This window comes from Lissotriton vulgaris, chromosome 9 (genome assembly GCF_964263255.1).
Source record: "Lissotriton vulgaris chromosome 9, aLisVul1.2, whole genome shotgun sequence".
Taxonomy (NCBI): domain Eukaryota; kingdom Metazoa; phylum Chordata; class Amphibia; order Caudata; family Salamandridae; genus Lissotriton; species Lissotriton vulgaris.
In genome coordinates, this window is record NC_141697.1 from 524,210,624 (window position 1) to 524,235,868 (window position 25,245).

The window sequence follows — 25,245 nt, forward strand, 5'->3', positions numbered from 1 at the left end:
CTGAAAACACTTGGTGTTGCAGGCCTTAAGCCACTGAGCTCCAGGCCATAGTGATGCTTGGCCTGGCTTATTTAGGGAGGGTGACCGTCCATAGATGTTTGTGTCTGGGACCACAATGCAAGACATTGCGATCCGTGGAAGGGAAATGAAAAAATGATGCCAACATACAGGGAGACAACTCTGTGCATTGTAGTCATTGCTTTTTGTTTTTTCATAAACAAACTCTAGCTTTGGAAGTTAGGGTTTGAGAAATAAATAACTTCGCTGAACAAAGCCAAAAAGAATTGCACCCTATCAACAAATTGCTCTTTATTCAGAGTGAATTCTGCACTGAGGATTGTCATGACGGCTGTGAGATCCTGCAAGGCAGACATATTTTACATTGACAATAGTCTTGTCCTAGGGCATTGCAGACTAGAGCCTTTACTGACCTTGTTTTCCACATGCCATGTCTGAATGGGTTGTCTGACAACATTTCTCAGGGAAAAATATCAGCAACAAAAAAAATTCCCAAAAAAGATTAACCTCATAGCTGCTATTAAACATTCCTCCCCAGTGCTGCGCTGTCCATTAGAACTAGTGCTGAATGGACGTTCAATGGTCTGCGCTGTCCATTAGAACTAGTGCTGAATGGACGTTCAATGGTCGTGCGCAGCACTGGGGAGGTAGTGCTGCCGTCGGCCAATGCACCGAGGCAGCACTTAAGGGGTTAAGAACACAAATATAGACTGTAAATATTTTGAATGCAAAGTCAAAAATATTCACAGAAAAAACAAGACCACAATATTGGCAAAAAATGTATGTATATTGATTTTTACTTACATTATTCTACGATATTTTAAAAACAATTACCTTTAAAAATAATGTAACATTTTCAATATATAGTATAATATAACAAAATATATAGAAAATGTATCTTATATGTAACTAAATATAAATTCGCAAATATATTTGCAAAAATGTTAACATAAAATTTTAAAGACATAAAATTATTATTTACATACTAGATATTAGACTATGAAATAATTTACAAAATAACCTATAAAAGATACATTCCCAAAAAAATTCATTCAAAAATAGTTTACATTAAATTAACTTTGGAAATGAAAACAATTTAAAAAATCAAATTAAAAAACATATTTTGAGAGGTAAAATTCACTGCTTCCACTCCAACCTGAGCTACCATAGGGACAGCATTGGTCTTTGGAGGGGACAGATGCATTATTCGTTCTCCAATTTAGGCTAGTGCAGGTCAAGTGTTGGACTTTTGAGGGGTCAGATTTACTATTACCATTCCAATCTGAACACCAGTAGGAAAAATTCTAATATTTGGAGGGGTCAGTTGTATTATTTCTACTCCAATGTAAGCAAAGCTAGGGAAAGTGTTCAACTTTGTAGGGATAACATTTACTATTCCCAATTCAATCTGAGCAAAAGTACAAGTGGTGTTAAACTTTGGAAGGCTTATATTTACTATTTCCCAGTCCAGCACAGGCAAAAGTAGGGAAAGTGTTGGACTTCGTAGGGGTTAGATTTACCATTACCACTCCAATTTAAGCAAAAGTACAGAAAGTGTTGGACATTGAATGGATTTGATTTCCAATTCCTACTCCAACAGAAGCAAAAGTACGGACTTTGGAGGAGTCAGATTTATTATTAATTTTCTAATCTAAGAGACAGAAGGGAACGTGTTGGACTTTAGAGTGGTCAGATTTGCTATTCCCACTTCTAATTTCTTTTGATGAAACATTTAAATAAAGACCAAAGAGAAGGAGGGACCAGGAGCCAAAGATGTTGGACATGCTGCCCTGATGCCTCAAATCCCAGCCCCATCAGCTAGCAGGTGGGAATGGGAACTCCAGTGACACCCAAAGAAAATGGGGGTGCCACCCATGCCCCCAAGACATTGAGAGAGAGAGAGGCATCTGTCTTCAGAGTGCCCTGAATGTCCTGGGATCACAAACTACCACAATTGTGTAGTGTTTTAAAGGTGGTTGCCACTGAAGTTTACCAGGCTGGGTAACAGAGTAGCAATGGTCAGAGAGGACATCCAGGAGAAGAGGAAGGTGTCTGATGCAGCCCTGGAGTTATAGATACTCACACTGTGAACAATCTGGGCCCCTGGGAGACTGAAAGCAGAGGAAACAGAGTGCACAGGAGGAGCATACCCACAGTGGCCTGCCTGGTAAGGGGAAGCAGCCTTTACAACACAACCATTAAAACGTATGCATTTACATCACATGCCATTGCAACGAAAAAGGTGTGCAGCAGGGGGTAGAAGGTGTAAGATTTAACTCCAACACCTTCCCTACTGTTGCACACTCAGGAGTTGCAATAGAAAGTGAATCTATTCCACCTTCCAGCGCTCCCCCGAGAGAAAGTCGCAGTAAAGTTTGGCGTTGCAATGGCATGCGATGTGATGGCACGCATTGTAATGCCACATATCCCTGGTAATCAGAGAGAAAGGTGCGGGGAAGCCCAACAAGCTCCTGCACTAATAGGCTGGTAGATGGGGCCTGCTCTGCATCCAAGTGATGCACAAAAGCCCACTTACAGAAAAAAGTGATGTAACTGACACACTTTACAACTTGAGGACCTCAGGACTAAGATAATTTTAGCAGCTAGAGATATTACATATCAAGAGCCTTGAATTAAATACCAACAATATTCGGGCACAGTGAGAGTGAAAGAATCTGGTCATCAGATTATGCTGCAGGGGTGATTGGTGACAGACTGTCCTGGCCCTTGTAATGCTCACGGATTGGGCTCACACAAGCCAGCATGAGTCCTGAAAAGAACAGGGACTTGGCTAAGCCTGGGCAGTGAGCTCAGCTCTGCTCATGGAATTTGCAAAGTTTTTCGCACATCACGCTCGGCGGAGCTCTCGGAGTTCCAAAAAACTGCTGATATTACAGTGCGGGACAAACACGAGGCACTGTAGATCAGTGCCAACGGTGCGAGGTAACCCACTCCACCGCCCTGGGAACTCAGTATAGCATGGCAGACTTTGTTTTTTTACTTTACGGAGTTCAGCGTAGTGGAACTTGACATACTCTGCCTAGGCTGGGACTGGGTACATATGGGGTGTAAATTCACACCACACACCCAAAAAGGCAACAATTACTTATGAAGAGACTCAGATCCCCACTGCAATAACAGTGCATAATTTGTACGAGCAATAAGGGCTAGGGCCTGTGTCAGGGCCTCACTGCACCTTACACATTACCCCTGCAAATACTGGAAATGACAATAACACTACCAACATACCTACAAACCATAAAGCTTCCACAAGTGAGAGAATACAGACAATTCAAGGCCCAAAAAGCTATAAGAATGGCTTGGGTAGCAGGTATTAATATATTTTTAATGTATATGGAATTAATGAACAACTGCTGTTGTGATCATCTCTAACGTAGAAGAACATCGCCACCACAGGACAGACTGCCCTAAATGCTGCTATTGCCAATTAAGCACCAGAACCAATTGGCTCAAATTAAGCACTGCATACCACCCAGAGACACTGTGCCTGAAGATGTAACCAAAGCTACATAGACACCTCAACAGGGAGCCAGCGACATGCATTCTAGACCAACTGCTTTGGTAACTGGGGGTCCTCAAAGATGAAGCAAGAGCAAAGCTCAACACAATGCCTAGATAGCCACAACAATCATTATCTCTCTACAATGGAAAGCCTTAGACACACACACAGAGTCATGGAATCATTGCTGGAACAATCCCTTCAGGACTCAGATGCATCTATATTTCGGGAAACAGGCCTCAAATATAACCCCCAAACCTCAGCAAGGAGAACTCACCAGAAGCTGCTAAGGGGTTGAGCTGAGCAACAGAGAGAATGTTTCATATGCACAAACTTCCCTGTGGCTGACCTGGTGAAGTAAAGGCAGAAAAGAGAGCACAAAGAAACTCTAGCAGTGAAACTACATTATCACCAAATACCCAAGGGCAGGAAGAGAAGGTGCAGGAACCCCAGACGAAGTGACACATTAATCTAACACAACCTCAAGTAACCTCACCGGTAGCAGTCTGTAAGATAATCCGTAGAACCTAGTGTCTGAGAGAAACAAACATAAAACCTATGTGTGAGAAGTTGGCCTGGTATATGCTGTCCACTAATTAAAGTGGACACCCTGTAACAGTCCAAACAACCCTTATGGTAATTAGGTTAAAGATAACCTTTAAAGAAAACTATCCTAGTGGTAGCTATGGAGAGCAGCCATCAGGCTAAGTTTTGAAGGAATGTTAAGCAGCTTGTTTTACCAGAATGCAACCTTATAGTATTGGGTAAATGAAAGGGAAATCACACAGTAGTTATAAAAATATGTATTTATTATATATAACTATTTCTAGTATCCTCTACATGAGGATAGAACACATATCAAATAATACAGTTGCAAAGAATCAAACGTAAGTAGCACATTACACAGTAGGCTCCAGGGGAGACCAAATCATATACTAAATAAGTGGTATATAAACCACGATTCAGGACTACACCTAGTCTAGAAGGTGTAGAATTGCTGTGACCCCAAGGAACCACCCATGGTGAGTAAGTAAGGACCCTATTGAAGACAGGTGCGGAGTGAGAACACAACCGCATGCTCTGTACAATTCAACGGGAAAGTCACAGTTGGAAAATTAGAGATTAAGGACCCTTCCTAGCAGATTACAAAGACAGCCTTAGAACTTGAGCCTTGGAACTTAGGAGGTCGGAGAGCCACCCCACCCATGGATACCTTTGTACCAAAGTTACCTATCCCAGAGGAGCTGGGTGCATAGGCACGAAGTGGTGTCTAAAACCCTTGTCGTTCTCTATGGATGCCGACAAGGAAATGCTGCTGCTGTAAGTAAGAAAATTGTCTGGTGGAATTAAAATGTGTATTCTAGATGAGAAGAACCTGAAAGCAGAGGGGACACAGAGTCGGGGTCACTTTGGATAGGCCAGGGGCTCGGTAGACGAATGCCCTCCGATGTAGGGTGCTTCAGGTGTGTTGACGGGGATCTTCACTCTTCAGCTGTGCAAACCAGGAGACGTCTAGGATGACCACGAGCCGGATATGAGCTGTCCCACAAAGGATGTCGAGTGGTGACGAGTCCGTGTCCGGTGGGGCACCAACAAGCCTTGGCAGTGGCAAACAACACAGATGGTCAAATTTTTTATCGATCTGGCCCAGCAAGGATCAGGAGACTCAGCACGGCAAGGGGAGTCAGGGCAGGCCTGGAGAAACAAGGAAAGCCCAAATAAAGCAAAGTTGATCCTCAAGTCTGAAGAACCGGGTTTTCAAGTACCCAGCGGCGTCAGGGACACGCCCGAAGTCCTCTAGGTTCCCTTGTCGTGGTATACAGAGACACAGAATACTTCTAGGTGGCAGAGTTAGCACAAGAGGTGGAAGTCTTCTCCCACGCGGCTCTGTGGCTGTAATACAGCCTGTACCCCTGACAGAGCCTCTTCACATTTAAAATATAGAGTTGGAATGGCCTCTGAATAATTTACCAGATAGCCATCTAAGTAACTTCACACAATTGTGTAAGTAACTATTCTATGTTTGTATGTCTGTTTAGTCCTGACGAAAGCCCTGCAGACTCCGTTGAGCCATAGGGGGCTGAAACACGTCGACACAACTCTTGAAGCCATACTTCTAGATCCAGTCACTCGGTCTAGTAATAGTACCATAAATTTTAACCATTAAATCCACACCACTAATAAAAACTTGGGTGTAGACCTAATTTTTAATTTTTTCTCTTTTTTCTTTTTGCTTTTGGGGTCCCTACAATCGTAATTCTCACCTCAAATTATCTCTGGACACTGCAAATCGAAACCAGAGGAGCCTCTGGATGAGGCAGGCACCTAGCACGTCTTATGGTATTCAATGATAACTGCCACAACTACAATGTAGGGGCGGATGAAAGATATATACCACTATTCCAACAAAAACATTGTGTTTTTGAGAATACCATAAATCTATCCTAAATTGAGATTTGTTACAAGTGTCCATTTTACACCTGATAACCTTCATACTTCTAGGTCGCGTCAGAGATCAAATTTATTAGCTGCAGCTAGTAGCAGAAAACCCAGCAATACAACACGGTGTACAGCTCAAGAAACTGCTCAATTTTACTAAGGCGAGACATCCCTATTTATACACAAAGAGGTACATTTAAAATGCACGCCCCTGCACCAAAATTCAACCAATAGAAAATACATGACATCACACAGCATCATACAGTAAAGCTCATTTTACAGTGTCCCAACCCACAAGTTAATATTTAGGCATATCTAAATAATAATCTGGAAGGCCCGAACAAACCCTTAATTGGAAGCGTAACCCATGAAATGAAGAAATAGTCAAGAAAAGTAGTTTCAGATAATGTGCAGGATAACAGAGACGTAAAGAAACTTTAAAAGTTAACAAATGTCTTGAATAGTGATTGGAAAAGTAAATAATGATCTTGCAGGGAAATTGACTTGGCAGGGTCAATTCCTAGGTGAAAGGCCAGCTTCTGAAATTAACTCCAGCGCACGAAGAAATCCCTTGTTAATGTATATATATATATATATGATTCACAACAGGTCAGACTGCTTTGCTCACAAACTAACTTCTGAGGCCTATATAAAAGGCACCACCAGATGGCAGTCACAACGCATGGCAAAAACCCATGTTTCAGAAAAGAAAGTTTTAAGGAAAGAAACCATTTAGATATTGTTTAGGATAAAATATGCGCAAGGAAACTAAAGGTTAACAAGGTCCTGAACAGTGATTGAAAAACTCAGACAACGATCAGCTAGCGAAACTGGTTTTGCAAAAGGTCAGTTTCAGGTGAAAAGGGTTACTCTCTCTGCAGTTCATTTAGAGTCAGAGAAACCCAAATTAATATATGCACGAACTCAGAAAGCAAAGCCACTTGTTCCTTGGGCCTACTTCACTGGCCTACGTGAGGGCAAGAATAAAATGCAGACAGGTTTGAGAATTACAGAACCACAAGTCGACCCACAGACCGCTGGCAGAGGAGTCTTGAGGGGACCTCAGGCAGTTTCACAGGATACCAGCTAGCAGGGTACAGATTACAAGGATGCCAGAGTCCTTCTCAGAAAAAATGCACTGGGGTCAGGGCTACAAATGTCTCAATGTACAAAACTGTTGCATGACAACAAGCATGTTCAGCTGCAAATGAATGCAGTGCACAGGGGTACAGGTTATGCGGTTCCCACTAGAGATATCTGCCTCAAACTTGGTAAGAGGGCAGCTCCACCTTAGCGACCTTCAGAAACCAATGTCCTGTGTTGCTTGAGCCTTCAGAGTCCATAGGAGCTTAGGATCAGCTAACTAGTCAGACGTATTACGGGCCTGCGTTTGCAGGGGAGTGTCTCCTTCACCCCAAGGGAGATTCTTCTGTTGTCTTGGAGGTCTACAGGGTCCTGCACAGAGCCTGTATAGATCACAGACAGTGGCAAGACTGTGGATGGCAAGGGAAGACAAAGTCGATCCCAAGGGAGGTCCACTGAAGTCCAGCATGTCCAGATAGTCAAGGTGTAGTGGTATCTTCTTACAGAATCTTGTCCACGTAAAATCTAATGCCCTGTAGCCAAGTAACCCATTTTATGCCCACGAGAGATGGTTGGACAGATTCTAGGAACTTTCCTAGGGGAGGGACAGGACAGGGGGAGGCTACTCCCATGTCCTTTGTCCAGTTTCATGCCAGAGCAGGAGCAAATGGCTACCAGGATGGGTTTGAGCTGGACTATGCACAGGGACACCAAATGTGCCCCTGAGCCAGACTTACTGGAACTGTGACTGTGCACCCATCCCGACCACAATACATTAAATCCTGTCTGGGAGGTGGTAACACCTCTCCGTGACAGGATGCCTATTGTGCTGCCTTCCCCTGCTCGAGCTTGGCTCAGCAGCAGGAGGGCAGACTTGTGTCTGTGGCTGGCAGCATCCATTTTGTGCTATAAGGCTCGAGAAAGTTGGTACCGGTAGACTTAGGTACCCCTGGAACCTCGGTTCTGGGGAGAGGAATCATGTCTACCACACCAGATACTGGTGTGGAGGTATGATTCCAAGGTGTTTGACACCAAACACGACATACTTTGTTGCAGTCGCTTTCAAGATAGCATTTACCGCGAGGTTATAATGCATCCCTACCTATATGTCTGGTAGTATCACATACAGCCCAGGAGAATGGTCTCCAAAATTGCAAAGAAGCCCTGCTCATGCAGGAGAACCCTCTCACATAAAACCCAGCACCCTCCCTACAGGATTGTTAAGGCCTGCTATAGGTGTGAATTACAAAGTTTTAAGTGTAGTGATACATATAGATATAGTGAACCTATATCTAAGGTAAGCGGTGCAAGCACCATATTACCCAGGCTGCAGTAGAAGACCTAGGGTTACATTTTGCATGGCCTCTCAGGGGTGGCAGAATCCATGCTTCAGCCCATGGGAGGCCTCTTTGGTGCCTATGCCCTGGGTACAGGTGTTCCATATACTAGGGACGGATAAAGGTACCCAAGTATCCATTCTGGAGTTGTACCAATGCAGATACACAACCAATTTAGGGAAAAAGCAGATAAACTGGTGTCCTGATTAGCAGGATCCCACTCAGACTAGTAAAACACCAGCAAAACACCCGAAAAGAAATGGGGGGCTATGCAGTCAGATCCTACCTTTCTAAACTATGAATGTTGGATGGGCTCAACCTCAGACATGACGGGTGGAAAGGGGGGGAAAGAATCCATAAAAGATATGCTTATCCAAGCTAAACATCAAAGTATTGGGAAGAAGAAGAAAATTGTCCCTGATAAGACCACTGAAGAGAACAGAGACTTCAAAAAGAAACATGCCAAAAGATCATTAGAGACTTCCTCCTATAGACCTTTTGGGAAATCAGAGAAGACATTCTACCAATTCAGACAGACGTACAAAAATCTTTCCAAGAAATGAGGAATTAAATAACTGTACTCGGAGATCGTGTGCATTATGTGGAGAAACATCTTCATGAATAAGTAAACAGCTGCGAACACATGCAACAAGCTGTAATTACCCATGAGGAATAGCACATTCTTCTCCAAGACAAATGCCACAATCTAGAGAATCAATCAAGAGCTAACTTTTACAGTTTAAGAACAAAAAAAATCTGAAAATGTATCTGGTATAGTATACCTAGCTTACTTGAACTTGTGCTCCTGCCATCTACTACTTATCGTGTCACATCTTGTATTGCTCATGACATGTTAAATTACATCCTTGACATGACTAATAACATTTCAAATGACATCACTGATGATACCTTACAAAAATTGTGGCACTATTCTATAGGTTTTGTGGACTTGGAGTGACTCTACACCTATGGAAAAATCCCTAATTCCCTTAATGGGGTTACACTCTTTAAGACTTAACATGACCCCAATTTTAAGTCAAGAGGTTGACAGATATGCATTTGCCACTGTAAAAACATCTTCTGTCATGCTTTGTGGACCAGACTTCGTAGTTTGATAAAATATACTAGACTACAAAAGCTCTAATACACGAAAAAAAACTGGCATTTAGAAGTGCCTCATATTTGACTTGAGTAAACAAATGTAGCACCCTTCTTGCTCATTAGAATTATCTTGGTGATTCTGTCGATTACTAGGAGTTAACTGACAGACTGCAGCTGGTGCTGGAAGTGCACACTCTATATAACAACATGTTTTACTTAAATGGAGAAGGAAGATACTTGAGGACCCATAGAATATGTGTCCTAATATTAGCTTTCTAGAGAACTAACTGCAAATTCAGTGACAAAAAGAACCCCCTCATTTTGTTTCTTTCTTAAGTAAATGCTTTAGGTTTGATAGCTTTGATTCTATCAAAATAGTTTTAAATGAGCCTCAGTTTTGTCAGTTATACACAATGTCAGCACACTAGTTGTTCATTAGAACTCTTTGAGAAACTGCAGTAGAACACTGGAATGTCAACTGACAGTTTGCTGCTGCTGCTGGAAGACCATGTTTTACTCAGAATATCAAGATTTATTTTCACATGGCTCAGCATGATAGTGTAAATGTATAGGAAATGTGCTCTTTGCTTAGCTTCTGGAGAACCTTACATAATCTCTATCAGAAAACGATGAGCAAAAACAGTTATCTCTCAAACACATTTCATCAGACCTCAGCTTATGATCAATATTTTTCACTGGATACAGTAAAAAATGTCTAAAGTTCAAATATGTAACTTAAAACTTCTCCACTTTTAATGCAGGCAGTTAGGGTAGAACATGTCAGAATCAGAGAAGGGCAATCACTTTTCATTGCATCTTACTTGTTCTGTCTAAAGTTCATGCACTTACTTGGAATTATTAATTACAGATTTGAAATTTGGAATCCTCAAGCACAAATTAACAGGCTCTTGGCTCTGCATTCACCACTGAGTATGCTGGCGCATTGCAGAGCTGAGCACCTGTGGTAGGCTCTTGCATTGTGTTAAGTGAATTAATTTCCCCCGATTTTTGTCAGTGCTTTGTCTTCAGATCTTTTACCTCAGAAACAAAAAAAAGGCAAATCTTTCAAATCGTTTCCAAGCTGTCCTAACTGAAAAGATAGCTGCTGTGTTTAAAAATAAAGTTTACTTTATGTTTTAAGTTTGTTTGAGGGCTGGATCTTGGTCCATTTTTTAACATTCACAAAGTGGTAGGGGTCCCTAAGGGACCTTTTCCCTTTCGCAACTGGGGTATCATTCCAACTCAGAAGTCAGTAACTTTTCAATGTTTTTTCCAACCAGATTTAATTTGCAAAACAATACATTCTATGCTTGATCAGTATCTGGGAGGGACACCTACAATATACCCCTTCCAAATGGTGATTCAGTATAGGTTGTGTTCCTTTACGTTTTCACTTTGTAGTAAATATATTACTTTTGGTTGTACATTTACCAGTGTAATGTAAGTTTGAACTTACGAGTGTCCCCCCTCCATTCAGAGGGTGGAGCTTAATTTACCTGTGCTAAATTACTACTAGTAACTTTTCACATATAGGCAGAGATCTCTGCAGTCACAATTGAGTTCTCGCTAAGGTAAAGTATAGGGAAATTAAATTAAGTTTATTAAACTGATAAAATATGGGAAAATATTTTATGATGAACATTCATGGAAACTAATGTTATATATTTATTTGAAATGTAGAACAAAACAAATGCTCAAGCGATATCTTACTATTTAATTAAATATTCATTTAATTTAAATGTATGAAAATGAAATTCAAATTCTATCTAAAAATACCCCGCCTAAAGTAGAATCTTTATATTTATTTACTATGTATTAAAAATGACTAAAAGTTATGCATAGTATTTATGTACATATTTCAACTGTTTGTGTCCGGTATACAACGTTTAGCACACATTTTTTACCACGCACTACCACTACAACGCAGGCATTACCACGCATACCATTACAACGCATTGCGCTGGGGGGAGCTCTAGGATAGGGAATAAGTATAATTTTATATCCAACACCTTCCCTAGTGTCCACGGGGACTGGAGTTGGAATATAAAATTATACTTACCACTATCCAGCACCTCTAAGCGCTATGCGTTGTAACGGTATGCGGTGTAAATACCGCGTTGTAATGGTATGCGTGGTAAAAGTATGCGTGGTAACGTCATACATCCTTTGTGTCCTTTTGGCCTGTGATAACTTTAGAAGTGTAGTTTGTAAATAGCAATAGGCTTATCATTTTGTGGGTATGTGTTTATTTTTGCATGACTCCCTTCCTAACCCCTCCTTAAACCCCTCTGATTTTGTAGTCAATCGTTTTTACTCCCACCAGTCCCCCGGTCCCTCCTACATCTACTAATAAGTATTAAACTTACATATGTGGAGATGTTCCCTTCAGAAACGATATGCGAGGTGGAAGTGAAGATTTACCCCCACAAGTTGTGAATAGCATTTTGTAGTATGTGAGTAGTGCTATTATAGTACTGTTATGTGCCCGAGATAGGCCCATCTAGCAATGCTGCACAAGTCCTTACATTGTCCTCTTTTCAGCACAATGACATTTATTGCTGTGACTTTTTGTGAGTGTGACAATGTTGGATTAGTTTCTCTGAAACTACTTTTGTTTACACATATGGCGTCGTGCAACATTATCATGATGGCTCAAGCACCAAGTACAAGGCCTTTTCGCACAATGTACAAATGTCATTCTATCTTCATCCAAGGGATGACAGGGCTATCTACATATCCATAGCATTATCCATAGCATTACTAATCTATACGCACATCGCAAGGATGATTTTTATTATCAATAATAATAGGTGTCTCAAAGGATTAGTAGAGGAGGCACTTCAAGTAGACACAGAGACTCCCTGCATTCTGAGGCTTTACCACACAGCCGTCTGAGGTCTCCGTGAGTGGTGTCCAGTTCATTACCAGGATGGGGTCCTACATTCTCTCCGGCAAGGTAATGGGGTTGGATCATCTCATGGGGGGGTTGGTGGCTCTACACCTACATAAACCCAAGACATACACAGAGTAGGGCTTGCATAGCAGGAGTACACCTGATTAATACCTTGTATTATATGCATGCTTGGTGGAACTGTATCTCCACTTTACTCTTTTGGTGCTTTTAATCACCTTCATCTGCTTCTCTCTAATGATGATCTCAACACATGGTTTCTATACAAGATTAACATTGGTCCAAACACTATATTGAAAATGCCCCACTGTGTATTCTTTCTCTGGGAACAAGTAAGGATGAGTGACTGAGTGGAAATGTTCTATATCCGTTACCATGATCTCTGAAGGGTCAGAGTTGTCATGTTCAGTGGCTGCCAGAAATCATTCACTCCCTGTTTGGGTTAGAGTGGCTGATTGTGGCAGTGTGAGCTAGCTGGTCTCTAGTAAGCATGAGCGGATTTTGCGGATTGGCAATCCGTGAATTTTGCGGATTTGCGGATTCGCAATCCGCAAAATCCGCGAATTCCCGCGAATTTGCGGATTTTTTTTTTTTGTGTTCGCCCGTGTTTCTGCCAGTTCGCGAGGGTTTTTACAATTTCGCAATTTGCGAACTTACCTGTCGGTCGCAAGTTTTGCGAACTTGTTGTTTCTACGTGTCCAGCCTGTTTGGGACACTCTTCTTCATCACTGCCACTCTCTGTCACCACTGCCACTCTCTGACTACTCATGCCACCCTCTGGCCCACCCATGCCACCCTCTGTTTCATCACCACACCCTCTGGTTGTCCAGTGTACATTATTTTCGGCAAAGCAAAGCACACCTTCCCTGCCTCAAGTGACCTGAATTAATTTGGGGCTGATTAATGTGTCACAGAATATTTTTTTAGCTGGCACCTGCTTCCTTAGTGCGCCCTGATTAGTGATCTTTTGCACTTGCTAAGTGCTTTCATTGTTGCAAAATTAGTTACAACACCTGCCCTGCCCCAACTGACAATAATGAATTAGGGGCTGATTAATGGATTTTAACTTCCAGCCTGGCTCCTGCTTGTCTCCCTTAGCTTTCATTCAGGACCTTTGTGGCATATGTGTAACTATTCTGAGGTTCAGAGCAGGGTCACATAATAGTTTCAACTGGCAACTGAACTCTGGAGGGGCCCCTCAGGAAGCACTACAGGAAATGGCTACTAATGATGTGCCTGAACTTTTGAACCTGGTAAGTAGTTACTTTCAGTTTTGCTAAGATCGTATTTCTGCAATTTTGCACTTATTCGCGGGGCGCGAACTCACGCGAACAATGCGAGCAGCGCGAGCAAAATCCGCTGCTCGCGGATTTGCGGATTTTGCGGGAAATTCGCAAATCTCGCGGATTGCGGATTTCCCGAAAATCCGCAAAATCCGCGAGCGTAACGGATTTTCCGCCCATGCTTAGTCTCTAGGCCAACATATCTTGCTGGGGTGCCCGGAATAAGTCTAGGCACCTTGCCCAAAGTTTATGTTGTCCAACAAACGTGCAGATACTACGCATTACTGGGAACTACACGACATGGCGCCGCCAACGTTGGTTGGGTTCTTATTTAACAGTCTACCTCAGTAGTACAATCCTGTTTTCTATGAGACTCTTACTTACCTCCAAACTGGAAACGTCTGTGGTGGTAGGGAAATCAGCCTCAGCTGAGTAGGTATACCCTATGTATTATATGTATGTGGTGCGCAGATCCTATGGATTAGTGTGAACTACACAGCAATCCTATTAAACATATACAAAGTGCAATTTGTGGATACATCTCCAAGTATTTCATCCAAACATAATGTTCTTGTTAAAAACTGTACATATAAGAAAGTTCTCAAACTCAATTTAATGGTACTCATGAACTGACCATTGAGGTATAGAAGGCTTAGTTGGTATTAAAAGTGTGTGGGCTTACCTCACTAATATCTCAAGGTGTCCTCTTCCTCATATCAGAACTAGATTCTAGGATAAACTATTCATTGAGTTCAGCTTACCTTGCAAGAAAACCATAACGGGCCAAAAGAAGGGCATTTATTTATTGAGGCAGACAAGAATATTACAATCTGGCAAGGAGGCTGAATATATAACTATAAATTATAGACTGCAACCTAATACCTTTCTGATGTGACATTTATGAAGTACACACTTTATTGCTGCACTTTTTGTACATGAATGTCATATCTAATTGTGCTTTTTAAAAATGTTTGCCTCATGGAATTTTTATAATGTCTGTAACACATTTTAAAAATACTTTTGAAAAGACGTTCTCTTTTCAGTGAGGAACATCTCTTGCCCTTTCTTAAAATCTCTGTAAGCAATATTTGGTATCCAATGCTTAGCTACGCGTGACAGAGGCAGATATTAGTCAATAGATTACATTTCCCCACAACCTGTATATCCAGTACATAATTACAATATTTCCAGTTTATATATTTTGCTGCATGCCTGCATGTCACCCATCACTTCTCTGCTCAATTCCCGCTCACTGCACTATCAGGCCATACTCCCTGTGACAGGTCCGCCCTGGTTGTCTCACTGTCTATATTATGGCATGCTTCCAGAGTTGATCTCAGTCACTGTTCCAGCCTGATTCCCTGCCGCTAGTACCATATCACCATTTGCTGTCTCTTCCAGACACTGTTCTTTCTTCCTCTCCTTCATTGTTCCCTTGAAGTCCCTCTCTTCACCAGGCAGTTGACTCAGTCTACATGAAAAGCAGTATTGGCTAACAAATTGTATTCCATCTCATTGACAATCTTTTTCCATGCGGGTGCACAGCGGCGGCTCCTCCGCTAAGGCTTCATTGCATTAACTCCTTGGACACTCATGACGAGCTCAGCTCGTCATGATGTACACCTCCATACACTCATAACGAGCTGAGCTCGTCATGAACAATGGGAAACTCAATAAACCAGCACAGGAGGAAAATAACACTAGCATCGATGGTGTTAAAGCAGTCAGTGATAATACCAGAAGTTATTATCATTTTATTTATAGAATTCCAGTTGCCACCGGGTTAGGGCGGGTCTGGGTGGAGAACATGCCCGGGCTCCCACTCCCTCTCTTAGCACCAACCCATGACACCCAGACCAATCACAACGCTGCTATCAACTGCGTTGTGATTGGTTAGGGGAGTCTGGAAGCTTGGGTGCTTCCTGTTCCTGGTTCCTGCAAGGAGAGGCGGTGGCTGGCGACAACGACCAGCAGGTAAGTTTTCCTTTTTTATTTCCCAACTCCCACCTTTCCCTGCCTTCCCTGCCACCATCTCCTACCAGCCGCCACTTTGGGTACACCGAGAGAATAGACTACTTACAGTTCCTCACAACTCCTAGACTCCTTCAGACAGCATTTTGGGAACTTAGGTGCTTCCAGTACCAAGTGCGTGCTTTCACAAGGATTGTAAAGGGACTCACCGTTCCGCAGGTGCTGCTCATGGCCTGAAACGTGTCTTGGACACAGTGGACCAGCTTTTCAAATTCTTTATCTTCATAGTCAAACCGGCTCCCAAACAGGGTGGAGCTGATGATGTTGGAAAGTGATCGGCTCATGCAGAATTCTGGGTCAATAGGGGCACCTAGAGACAGAAAAAGGGCAATCACGTGCAGGAGTTAAAAAATAACACAAACGTTCTTTGACTCACTTAAAGCCTTTAATAATAAGGGATGTGTTTCTGTGGAAAAGGGGGTGCATGTACCATGATACTTCCGAATAATGGGGCATATTATCAAGGGATTTATCTCCGCTTTTTTGGCTTTAAAAGACAAGAAAGCGGAGATAAAATTATCTCCCTATCAGCAACAGGGTGCTAACACGCAAATTTGTATGTTAGCACCCTTTTTCTCTACACTTCCCCTTGCATCTCTAATGACATGCAAAGGGGGCGTTCCAGAGAAAAATAATAGGAGAAATGTTGTTAAGCGACATTTCTCCTATTATCAAGGATTTCGCTAACCCTGTTAGTGATAAAAAAAGCAGCGCTAACCGCGGTTAGCGCTGCTTTTTTTACACCTGGTGTTTTCCTGGCTTAGCCATGATATCCTATGGAAGGTTGATATCATGGCTAATTTTGTGAGCCCCTATCATCAAGCTAACGCCAAACTTCGAGAGATTATCGTTGGTTTTCCAGCAATAATCTCTCATTTGGCAGTTAGCGCGAGGATTTTGATCACTTCTGAGATAAACCTTGCTAATAGCAAGTTATCTCTGCGATGCTTAGCGTTAAAAAATTCGTTCCTAAGCCTCGTTAGCGATAAATATCGCTGATCGTTGGTAATATGCCCCAATGTCTCTATTTACTGACTCAAGATGTGGCACACGCTTCTTTGTCTTTGCACTTTACAGCTGTTTTATTGTTGTTCTTTATATTTTTAATCAGATCTAATTTTTCTTTGGTGTTTTATTGCAGTTTTTATTATGACGTTTTATAATTCGATTTATTGGGCATTCTAATGTAGTTTAACTTCTGCTGCGGCAGAAACAAAAGTGTATTTTGTAGTTGATGTATATAAACATATAAACATAAACATAGAAATTTGCGTTCGCACATAAAAACATAAGACCAAATGGTACACAATTACCCTATTAATTTAGTCCTCAACCCATCAGTACTCTCGGAGTATGAACTCGCCTCGTTTCTTTTTAAATGTTTTTATAACCATTTTATAATTCAACTCGAAATCACTATTATGTCACATAAAGTAAGGTAAATACAAGAAAACTATATTTAATTGTTTGTCCTTTTGAACTTCTTACATTAAGATGTTCTATAAAATATTATTAAAGAAATGCATTCCAGATTCAATATTTCAAAATCGCATTACACCTACAAAATGTCCATAGCAGGTTTGTTGGCAAGACATCGATTGCATTCTAAAGAAACCATGTTTTGGCCTATCAGTTCATTTTATACCAGCACCTCTTATTTTCACAAACTAGTAATTTTAGGTTTAATATTGATAAGACGCTGTACCATATCAAACACTAGGCAAGTCCTTAAGTTAGTCCTACATAAATTTTTTTTTTCAAAGAAAAAGTTAATATCTCCATAGATGGTAGTCTTGCTGAACACACATACCTCATTTGGACCATACATTCATCTCACAGTCTCCAGCCTAAGAATCCAAAATAATTGCACGGAACTGACGCATTACTAACTAACTAATTAACCCATAATTGACCCTGTTCACAAAGTAGTGAATCAACACCTTAGAATCATACCTACACCTGGGTGCAAATGTACTACTTAAGAGAAGTCACAAATATTCCAAGAAGTATGCCACGAAAACTGCTCTTTGGCACAGGTTACTAGCCCTGTTTCATAGAATATCATGCAACATTTTCCACTAGCTCCTGTTTCAAGGAGTATGTTATGTTATGTTATGTTAAATTGGTCTTTTATAGCTCGCGGCTACTCCAATAGAGTGTCCCGGCGCTTTTATTGACAGCCAGAAACAGACAAACACAACACAATGAGATAAAAACAGAGCAGTAAGAATAAAAACAGACCCAGCAATAGAAAAAGAAGCGCACTAAAGGGCAAAGAGCCATGTTTTGAGGCCCTTCCTAAAAGTCAGTAAATTAGATGTGCTGCATAATGACAAGGGCAAAGTATTCCAAAGCTGTGGTGCCCGCAACCTAAAAGAGCGGCCTCCAATGCGGGCCCTTTTTACTCGAGGAACCACAGCAAGGAACAATGATTCAGATCTCAGAGATCGGGCCGGATGGTAAAAGGCAAGCCTCTTTTGGAGATATTTAGCTCCAGAGGTTTAAAGAGCCTTGTGAGCCAGGGTCAAGGCCTTAAGCACTATCCGCTTCCGGATAGGCAGCCAGTGAAGTGACTGCAGAATGCCAGAGACTCTGGCTCGCCTGTGAAGGCCAAAAATGGCCCGCGCAGCCGTGTTTTGGACCACCTGCAGACGTTGCAGGAGATACTCTGGCAGGCCAAGGTATAATACGTTGGAATAGTCCAATCTTGAACCAATTAAGGCCTGCACCGTAGTCTTCCTATGATCTTCTGAGAGCAGAGGGAGAAACTTCCGGAGCATCCTGAGAAGGCCAAAACAAGTTCCTGTGAGAGCAAGGATCTGGGATCTTAGCGTCAACCCATTGTCAAGCTTGATTCCCAAATTCTTTGCCAGCTGGGACAAGAGCGCTGGAGGAAACATATTAGCAGGCCACCATTCATGCCAGTCTGGGTCTGAAGGGCAGCCGAAGAAGAGTACCTCAGATTTATCTGAGTTGCACTTGAGGCTATTAAGCTGGAACCATTGAAAAACAGCCCAAAGGCACTCACCGATACTCTCTACGTCAAAATCTTCTCCTTTCCCGCACGTAAAGAGTAGCTGGGTATCGTCAGCATAGGATACGATCTGGGCCCCAAAGGACTCTACCAATGCCGCCAGAGGGGTCATAAAGATGTTGAAGAGAGTCGGGCTCAACACGGAGCCCTGTGGGACTCCGACTCCCAAAGGCGGCATCACGGCAGAGCTGGGTGAGGCCCAAACCGTTTGTCAACGGCCAGCCAAAAAAGATCTGAACCAGCTGAGCACCGTCCCCCTCAGACCGATCTCGCGAAGTCTGTTGAGGAGACCCTCATGGGGGATGGTGTCGAAGTCGAGTAGATTTAAGCACAGGTAGAGCGTAGCCCCCTTCCCTTTTTCTCTGCAGGAAAACCTGTTTCTCATTGAAGATTGACTTTCACCACACCCCCAGCAAATCTGAGGGCAATCTTTTCTCCTTCTCATCCAGGAAGCATATTTACTTCATGACTTAGGCCCTTATTATGAGTCTGTCGGTCCACAAACCACCAAACTCACTGTGCTGTTCTACCGACCAGCCTATTTATGACTAGGGTGGTTGGGCCTAACTGGAAGCACTGCAACTGTTGCAACTGACAGGGAACCGCTGTTCCCTGGTGGTAGGACAGCGGTCTTAAGGCCGCAATATGCTTGGCTGGACCGCATCGGTCCCACCAACCATATTACGAGTTCCCTCTCTGCCACGGTTTTCATAGCAGTGAGCCCGCCATGAAAACTGTGATGGAGGGGAAACAGAGGAGGCACTACGGGCCACCTGTTGCCTCACGCCGTGTGGATACACATAGGGGGCATAACATATGTCGCCCTGTGTGCATGTACACCAGTACCTGCCTGGCATGGACTGCATACTGTGCAGGTACTGTCTTTGATGTTCCCATTGCAGTGCCTATTTCATAGGCACCGCCTTGGGAACACCAAAGAATCAACAGCCAGACCAGGAGAAAACTCCTGATCTGGTGGGCGGTTCGGACACAGGTTTGGCGGTGCGGTAGCACGAAGGTCCCTTAGGGCCTTATTATGAGTTTGATGGTGCCAAACTCGTGTAGGAACTGCCCGCCAGATCAGGAGTTTTCTCCTGGTCTCACTGGCGGTTCTGGCAGTGCCAATGAAACAATTACTGCAATGGGAACATCAAAGGCAGTACCTGCATGGCCTGGACTGCACACAGGAGGGGCACATGTTGTGCTCCCCACGTGCATCCACATGGCTTGATGCACCATTTGTTTACTCTCCGCCACTGTTTTCATGGCGGCCTAAACGCCATGAAAACCATGGAGGAGAGAAAATTCATGATATGCTTGGCAGGATTGTGGCAGTCCCTCCATGCATATTGCAGTCTCAGGACCGTCATTCAACCACCAGGAAACTGTTCTTTACTAAGAGGTGGATGAAACGCCCCAATCCGCGTAGGTTCAGGGGATGAAGAGAGAACTTGCTCTCGAGATATTTCAATGAGGCCACCTTACTCTGCATTCCAGCACCAAGACCACTCTCTAGCCGCCACCGAAGACATCCGCTCCCACCAAGGCCACACAGCAGCCCTCATCCTCCTGGACCTCTCAGCATCCTTCAACACCGTCTTCCACCACACACTAGCCACCGGACTTCACAATGCCTGCATCCAAGGAACAGCCTTAGAGTGGATTTGGTTTTTCCTCCCAGGAAGAACACAAAGAATGAGACTCCCACCCTTACTCTCTAAGACTTCAGAGATCAGATGCGGAGTACCCTAAGGATCTTCCCTCAGCCCCACACTCTTCTATGTCTACACATCCCCCTCACAACCATCATCAGAAAACATGGACTCTACATAGTCTCATACTCTGGCGACACCCAGCTCATCCTCTCACTCACCAAGGAACAAAATATCACCAGGTGCCTTTTCTAAGAAGGGATGAAGGATGTCACAACCTGGATGAGCAGCAGCTGCCTAAAGCTCAATTAGGAGAAAACAGAAGTCCTCATCCTTGTCTTCACCCCCTCCGCATGGGATAACACCTGGTGGCATCCCGCTCTCAGAAATCCACCCACCCATTACAGACCACGCCTGCAAATCGTGCATCATTCTTGACTCTTCACTTACCATAAACCACTAGATCAACGTTGTGTCATCCACATGCTTCAAACCCCTCTGCATACTCCGCAAGACCTTCAAATGGACCTCCTCCCAACTGCAGGCAGACTGTCACCCATGCACTCATCATTAGCAGACTGGACTACGGAAAAGCTCTCTATGCCGGAATCAACAAAAAACTCCTTGGCAAACTCCAGACCATACAGAACGCCGCAGCCAAACTAATCCTCGACATCCTATGACATGACCACATCACCTAACACCTACACGACCTCCACTGGCCCCCCATCGAAAAATAAATAACCTTCAAACTGCTCACACATGCCTACAAAGCCCTCCATAACCCTGAACCCCAATACCTCAATGAACAAATCTCCTTCCACACCCCCAAGAGAGAAACCTCCGCTCTGCCAACCTAACCCTACCCATGTCCCCGCATCCAAAGGGCCAGAGCAGGTGGCAGATCCTTCTCCTACATCATGGGTAAGATCTGGAATGAACTCCAACTCTGCATTAAACGAGGCCCAACACTGCACCAATTCAGAAAGGATCTCAAGACCTGGCTCTTTTGATGACCTATGGAGCTGCTCGAAACCCCCTTCTCCTGCGCCTTGAGACCCACACGGTTGACTACCATCCTTTAAAAATCCCTGATTGATTGACTTGATTCTTCTTTTTTCCATTCCTGTTTCAGACATCCTATGATCTAGTTTTATGGTCAAGCCTATTAATTCTACCCAATCATTAGTTCTATCTGAAATTTGGGACAGTAAATCTTTCAATTCCTCATTTAAACCTCTAAATAAAATTGCAGCTCATTTGGTCTACATAACCAATATTTGACATTTATTTTGTAATATTTTGTAATAGTTATTTCTTCCCTTGTTTTAAGTCTAAGAACTAATTATCATCACTTTGCGTTAAAATTAGTCAATAAAAAATCCTATTGGTTCCCCTTCTACCACCAGAACCACAGATCAAGAAGCTGCTTCATCTGTCAAGTGGGATAACATAAAAACAACCTTTGACTCGGGTGTTGGAAAAACACTGGGATTACATACAGAATGCAGACAACTTTGATTAATAAATATTCCCAATGTATGTGTGTTTCTTCCATAGCTTTTTTGGTGGACACTCAAACTGTATGCACAGGTATCCTTATTTATGGCATTCCACTGTTAACTGTAACTTGAACTTAGTCTTCTCCATAATATGCAGATTGGAGAGGAGCAATGTAAGCAGGTATTCTATCTACTCTGACTGGCATTTCTATTGTTTGTTGATGTAAACATTCGTTTTTCATTCCTGTCTTCCTCAATATCTTTTTGTAAGGCTCCTATGCCCTTCCGTATCTCATCCAAAGATAAATTGGTGACATTTCATGGTAATCAGTCTGAATTTTATATTCATGGGTTTCGCAATCTGTCATGAACTTTGGGGACTTACAAGAAGTCTCCTTTTTGCAAAAGTATCATGAATCCACGAATGCTTGCTCCAACTCTCCGAAAAGGCTCCCCAGACCTGCACAAATTCAGTGTGAATCATAAATGCCCAAGGGGAATGGAATGTGATTAGAGAGAAAAAATGGCAGGTGTGAGACATTCTTCTCATCAGATAGATTTTGATAAGATCAACGCCCTTATTCTGGTCTACAAAAGAATATGCAGTTTATCCTTTTTCTTTTGACTGCTATCATAGGCTCGATTCTAATATCACTTTGTTTTAAAGAAAAAAAAAATACCTGGTTTACAAACACTTCCTTTTCAGCCACTCTCCCTAAATTTCTGATAGCATGTAAGTGTATCTACAAGCAAAGATGCTGATATCCTCCATTGAAAGAATACTAAAAATACATATTGAAGAACACGCCATATTTCTAGCACTTCCAGAATAACACACATCCGCCCTTTTGTCTTGATGAAGGTCCTTGCGGAAAAGGACTATTTCCTTGTCTGCCCCCAAAGAGAGCAGGGTTTGCCTCCGTCTGCTTCTATTCACTCAATCAAATATGGAAGAGAGGTCCATGAAGGCCATGAAAATAGTACCAGTGCGTGCGACTGTGTACTTGTTCACTATCAGGAAGAGGTTCAGGAATTTCTCTATGGTTGAGCGACCGGAACGAAACCCATATTGTGTATCTGACAGGATGTTGGGGCATATTAACAACCTGAAGTATCGCCGCTTTCTCGGCACAATTTGCCGACAAGCGGCAATACTTCCAGCGCCCTTTTAACAAGGGCATTGCAACGCCTGCCTCAAGCCCACTTTGCATGTCAGTGAGAAACATCTCTAATGACATGCAAAGTGGGCGTTCCCACGTCCAACCACATGTAAAATGTGGTTGGAGGTGGGAACACCCTATCACCAAGGCATGCGTTGGGAGGAAAAGACCTGCGATAAACTCGTTTATCGCAGGTCTCCCAACGCCTGCTCTGACCAGGCGTTAGGCATTGATAACATGGGGGTGTGGATCATAAAGCTGAATCCACCCCCCCCCCCCATATTATCAAGGCACACATTAGCTTGTGAAAACAACACTTGTTTTCATAATTTGCTAATGTTCACTATTGCCGGCTATCTTAGGATTTACTATCACCTACGTGTTGCGCGTTGATAATAACGCGCTAACACGGCAAAAAAATCCGGCGATAGCCGGCAATAGTGAAATGTGCGATGTACGTTTTTTAACGCTCATCTTGTAAATATGCCCCGTTGTTCTCTGCAGCCCAGGTGGATAACCTTTCTAACAGTATTTGTCCAACCACTTTAACCACAGATTCCAGCAGGGAGATGGGCCTGTAAAAATGTGTGCTCCCTCCATTCCCTTTTTTAAAGACGGGGACAATAGTGGAGGTGGCCCATGAGGCCAGGCAACCAGCCCTGACAGTCGCCTTAATAACGGCAGTAAACACCGTAGCCCAGTACTCCATGTTGGACATGTAGAGTAGGGCAGGATGCCGCCTGGACCAGAGGCCTTATTTCGTGTCATCCCCATTATTCCCTGCCTCACCTCTTCCTCAGAAACTGTTAGTGCGGACCTTTCATTTGCTCCCCTACTGGGTGATAACTGGGTTGTGGTAACCCCATACATACCTTCATAATGGCTAACCCAGTTATTCTCTGTAATGTGCACATCGAGAGCACTAGTGGGCTCTATTCCCCAAATTTGGCTGTTGATAATGCCCTAGAACTTAGTAATGTTCCTAATGGTACTAGGCTCCATTAGCTTTCTCAAGGCCTCCTCTTTGAAAGTTTGTTTTAGCCTTTTAAGGGCATTTTTATATAGTGTTCTACGGGTTCCAACTAGTCCTCTGTCTCTTGGGACAGCATTCAAAACCGACTTAGGGGACCTGGCCGTACGGAAACATGTTATATCTAACCATCTTGGGACCCTATCTCGTTGGTTGTTCGGGGCAGGTCAGCTATGGAGCAGGAAATGAATTTAAAACAGCTTAACAATTTGCACGTCCATAGGTGATGCTGGACCCACAAACAGATCTGGATTTCCTCCTGGCAGTTTTCTAGAAAGGATTTATGAAGCACTCTGGGCAGGGTCCAACTTATCCATCGCAGATTGGAGATCAATGTCACATATTAGAGCATTATGAGGATCTCCTGCCCTTGAGGTTGAAAGTGCCCTCCCGGGTAGCGTGGACAGACAGAGACCCCTAAGCCTTAGATATTTGGGTCCCCACAGGAGTGAACATTAAAATCACCTACCTGAACAATATTAGGCGTGTAACTTGCGGAGGTACTAAAGCCGTCCAGAAATGTACCCGACCAAGTTATGTTACATGTCTCAGCGAGGGAGGAAACAGCGTTTTTAAAGTTTAAAAGCAACAAACTACTGGACCTTGGTGAGAAGAGCAAGGCCTACAGTCATTGATTATCAGTTTTTAATTCTGTAATTCCACTTTCCAGCCTAAGAAATGCATAGACCACAAGTCCCCCCTTGGCTCAACCGGATCTGAGCGGGCTCACAGGGACAGAGAAAGATTTATACCCTTTCAACAGAAAGGAATTGTTCACAGCCCAGGTCTTCTACACGAAAATAATGTCAAATGCCTGGACAAAGCTATGCCAATCTATGACTGGGAACTTGCTTGTCAAACCGGCTATTTCCAGGAGATAAGGGAAAGGTATGTTATGTCCCTGGGATGGAACCCGAGATGTCTTGTTCATTTTGGTTGATACGATCTGGGCGTGAGGAAGGTGTTCAAGGAAGCGGGGAATCGGGTCCTCCCAATCAATCACAGTTCTCAAGGAGGCCTATAGGTTGGAAAAGGGGGCGGGCCTGTTATCGCTCATAGGGTGCAGTGCTCAAAAGTCTCCTCGGGAATTGTGGATATTGTGTTGGTGCCGGGGTGTTGGTCTGTAGAAAAAGCCAATGGGAAC

General features: G+C 43.1%; 1 protein-coding gene across 1 annotated transcript in view; it reads right to left on the minus strand.

The window, feature by feature from the left end:
- The window catches only part of LOC147690362 (cytochrome P450 2F2-like), a 382,599-nt gene that overhangs the window by 212,737 nt on the left and 144,617 nt on the right, over positions 1-25,245 (minus strand). The window contains exon 6 of the mRNA XM_086938000.1: positions 15,873-16,033. Within this exon, the coding sequence (XP_086794126.1) occupies positions 15,873-16,033 (161 nt within the window). The remainder of the gene's footprint in view (positions 1-15,872; positions 16,034-25,245) is intronic.